The 3,653-nt window shown below is 36.4% G+C and overlaps 1 protein-coding gene across 1 annotated transcript; it reads right to left on the bottom strand.

Annotated features, from left to right (window-relative positions):
• Positions 1 to 1,981: 1,981 nt before the first annotated feature.
• LOC107773617 (uncharacterized) lies at positions 1,982 to 3,401 on the bottom strand. Its single transcript, XM_016593021.2, has 3 exons — positions 2,919 to 3,401; positions 2,484 to 2,774; positions 1,982 to 2,212 (listed from the first exon to the last, which is right to left on the bottom strand). Exons 1-3 carry the CDS (start codon positions 3,249 to 3,251, stop codon positions 2,192 to 2,194), a joined length of 645 nt encoding a protein of 214 aa, XP_016448507.1. The 5' UTR covers positions 3,252 to 3,401; the 3' UTR covers positions 1,982 to 2,191.
• Positions 3,402 to 3,653: the final 252 nt, after the last annotated feature.

A 3,653-nucleotide genomic window follows, 5' to 3' on the forward strand; every position in this document is an offset into this window, starting at 1 on the left:
AATTCTTTGCGTATACGGCTTTGTATATGTGAGAGATAATTTGGACGACGACTCAGGTTTATCTTTGATAGCCTCCATAATGAAGTCCTTCAATTTCTCAACGGGAATTAGACCTTCAGCGAAGACTTGGATCTCCTTAGTTGTCATTGCTTGCTTTTCGGAGGAGTCCCATTTCTCTTGTAACCTTTGAAGATTTAAAGGTGTTTGTATGGATTCTCCTTCTACTATGCTATCCAACTTATTTGTTAAATTGAAAAGTTTAGCATCTTGATCTTGCACGTGCTTTGACAAGCCTTCAACTAGTTTTGTCAAATTTGCGAGTTGTTCTTCTACGGTAGAAACTTCAATAACCATTGCTTGCATGATGTCCGTAGAGGATGAAGAATGAAATAGATCATTATTGGGATAGAGCTTGGAGGTTGCATTAATGGAGACTAAGGTAGATCCAGCGCTCAAGTCATCATCATAAGCTTGCATGAAAGGTTTCTCGGACTTAGATAAACTAAGTTGGGCAAGAACCTTTTCAATCCTTTTGGTGACATCGTTCCCTTTTTGGGTCGTGCTTGTAGAGGATCTTGCTCCTTTTGAAGATGAAGATCAGAAAATAGGGGTTGACGTGGACGACACTTGGAGTGTTTGTTGTCTTAAAGAGCTTACTTTGCTCCTTGTAACTGGCCCAAAACTTTCAAAGGTAACATCGAGGATGTTTTCCACATCAGCATAGAACTTGGAATTAGCAGCCTCACTAGAAGTTGATCTGGAGTTAATTTTCTGTGAAGCCATTTCGATGTTCTTGAAATTTGGTGATTGAAAAGTTGAGAAGAGAGGTAGAGATTGTCCCACTGTGCGTGCCAGAATTTGTAGACAATAAATTGCGTCAAGAAAATAATCGAGACCGAAAAATATTGCAACAATTGTAGTATTTTATTTTAAATAATATGAGTATACAATCTCTATGAATCCTCTGATTCTTCTTTTCAATAGTAAATAAATTCAAGAGCCCTTAAGCTTAATCTTGAATCAATATTTGTTGCCACGAACGAATGATCTTGAATTCAACTAGCAAGAACTTTGATTTGAACTCGTACTCCTTGAATCTTGATTTGTTCTCCGTTCTTGAGCTTGAACTTGATTTCTTAGACTTGAACTTAATTGCTTGAAGTCTTGAACTTGATTTCTTGAAGTTAGAAACTTGTAGAGAAATTTGCGGCGTTTGATCCACGAGCTCTCTCTTGCTTCTTGTTATAACTTCTGATGTCTTTTCTGGGTTATGAAGACCCTTATTTATAGTTGTGGGAGGGAAGAGTTATAATAAGAACAAACTCTTTCCGACCAATCAAATTGAAGTGTGACAAGGCCGCATTTGATTGGCCAGAATATGTCACTTGCACATGTGGCGCGATTTCATTGGCCTTTTAATTTGACTTGGCATGCCTTTTCATTTTGACATGTGGCATGATCCTATTGGCTCTTCCGTTTGACTTGACGTGCCACGTCATTTGACAAGTGGTACCAAATTGGGTCTCTAAGAAGATGACATCTTGGGCTTAATGAAGTGGGCTCATCACTTTAGCCCAATTAAATGGGCTAGCCCAATGGATTAAGATTTGTTTATTTAATCCATATATATTGGATTATATAATTAATTCAATTATATTATCCCATAATATTTGTTTGGACCAATATATCTTGAATTTAAAATATAGTCCAAATTATTTTATCGATTTAGATTCGATAAAATTTAAATGCTTACAATGATCTCACTATCTAATTCCTCGTAGTAATTTTTATGAAGTAACGGTGCAATGCGGTTTGATAAAGATGAGACTGAAACGGTCAAGGGTATATAATAGAAGAAGAAAAAAAAAGTTAAAAAAGAATAAACAATGAGGAAATAAAACAGATATATGGATATAATAGTGCTGTTAAAAAAAACATGAAATTAACGAGAACGAAAGGTTAATAAAATGAGGCCTAATCCTATCCAAATGGAAAAGGGAATATCGTGTTCTCAATAATTCAAAGGGTACAGCTAGTACACTTTAGCCCTCAGAGCGAAAGCATAGGTACATTTTATCCAAATGACATGACTTACAGAACACCATTACGAAACTTTATTCAAGAGAGATGGACTAGAATTCATCTCGTGTCTCACTAATATTAAACATGTAACTTTATTTTCTCCAATCTCCTACTGGGGAAGCTGTATCACCTGAAAATCAAGAAACACAGCATGAAGCATTAGTATTAGGCACTTTAATCAGTTGTGACAAATCCAAGATTTAAAAATTCTGAATTCTGAGCTGAAAAAAGTGAGTTCTGAAATATATATTTATCCCTATTTATACTTTTTTTTCTTTACATATACATAGATTCGATATATAAGGTTCGATCGTTGGTGTCTGCTGAACCCCACGACTCTATTGTGGATCCGTCACTGACTCTAGCTACCAACAAATTAGGAAAAGATATTGACTACTTACTTGCACTTTCTTACATGGATTGGTAACATCACAATAGGCTTCAAGAGTAATCAAAGCTTGATTGTCTAACTGCTCGGCGTAACGATGGCAGGAACAGCTACGGCCAATAGTACTCTTGAATGTTGGGCAACACTCATCTATGGAGGTTGTGTTTGTCATGCAAGTCTTTATCTTTGCTTTATCACCAGCACAACAGCTCCGTTGTGGTTGTGGACGTGGACGTCGACGAGGACGAGGGCATGGCCACGTGACGGACGAGGTGGAATCGACGGCCATTGTCATGTCTTCTTGCTGGTAGGTTTACATTGTCAGTATATAAAAATTAAGAGAAACAACCTACTATAATAGGTTGAAATGCATTAATAGGTTAAGAATTATTTACAATATCAGTAAATATAAATTAAATCCGTCTAAGAAAATCTACCAATGACTAACCTTTTCACACATGCATGGATTCTTGACATCACAATAACTAGCAAGAGTAATCAAAGCTTGATTATCTAAGTAATTGGCATAACGATAGCAGGGACATTTACGACCAAGTATGCTCTTAAATGTTGGGCAGCAATCGTCTATGGAAGTTGTATTTGTCATGCATTTTTTCACCTTCTGTTTGTCACTATCACAACAGCGGGGGAACGGCCACGACCTGCTGACCGAGGAGACTATCTCCGTGTCGGTGGTGGCCTCTATTACCACCGCTGCTTGGTGGCCGCAAAATAAAGTTGAAGCCACTAAGATCATGAGCAACACTAACTTTTTGCTCATTCTTGTGCTTTTTATTTTCCTACTATCTATATTCAAGAGAATGCTTTTTGTTGAAATGAAAAGGTCGAAACCCTCCTATATACACGTACAATTGGATCGATAATGGCTTATACTATAAAATTAGAATTTATATCGTACATAGAAATGCTTAAGTCGTGTTCTTATGTAAAATAAAAATAATTAATTTAAAATTTGCGGGATAGGAATCACGCTTCCCGATTTTAGATCTGGATCTAACAATTAATTAGTCCATACATATTTGCTCCGATACTCAACTCAAGCAAATCAAATGCAGATAACTAAAAGGGATTCTCTAATTGATAGATTGGTCAAAAGTGGCCTTTTAGTAGCATCAACGTGTTTTATGTATATATTTTCATTCTTTTTCACTTTCTAATGCAG

Source organism: Nicotiana tabacum, chromosome 23, assembly GCF_000715075.1.
Source record: "Nicotiana tabacum cultivar K326 chromosome 23, ASM71507v2, whole genome shotgun sequence".
Lineage (NCBI taxonomy): Eukaryota > Viridiplantae > Streptophyta > Magnoliopsida > Solanales > Solanaceae > Nicotiana > Nicotiana tabacum.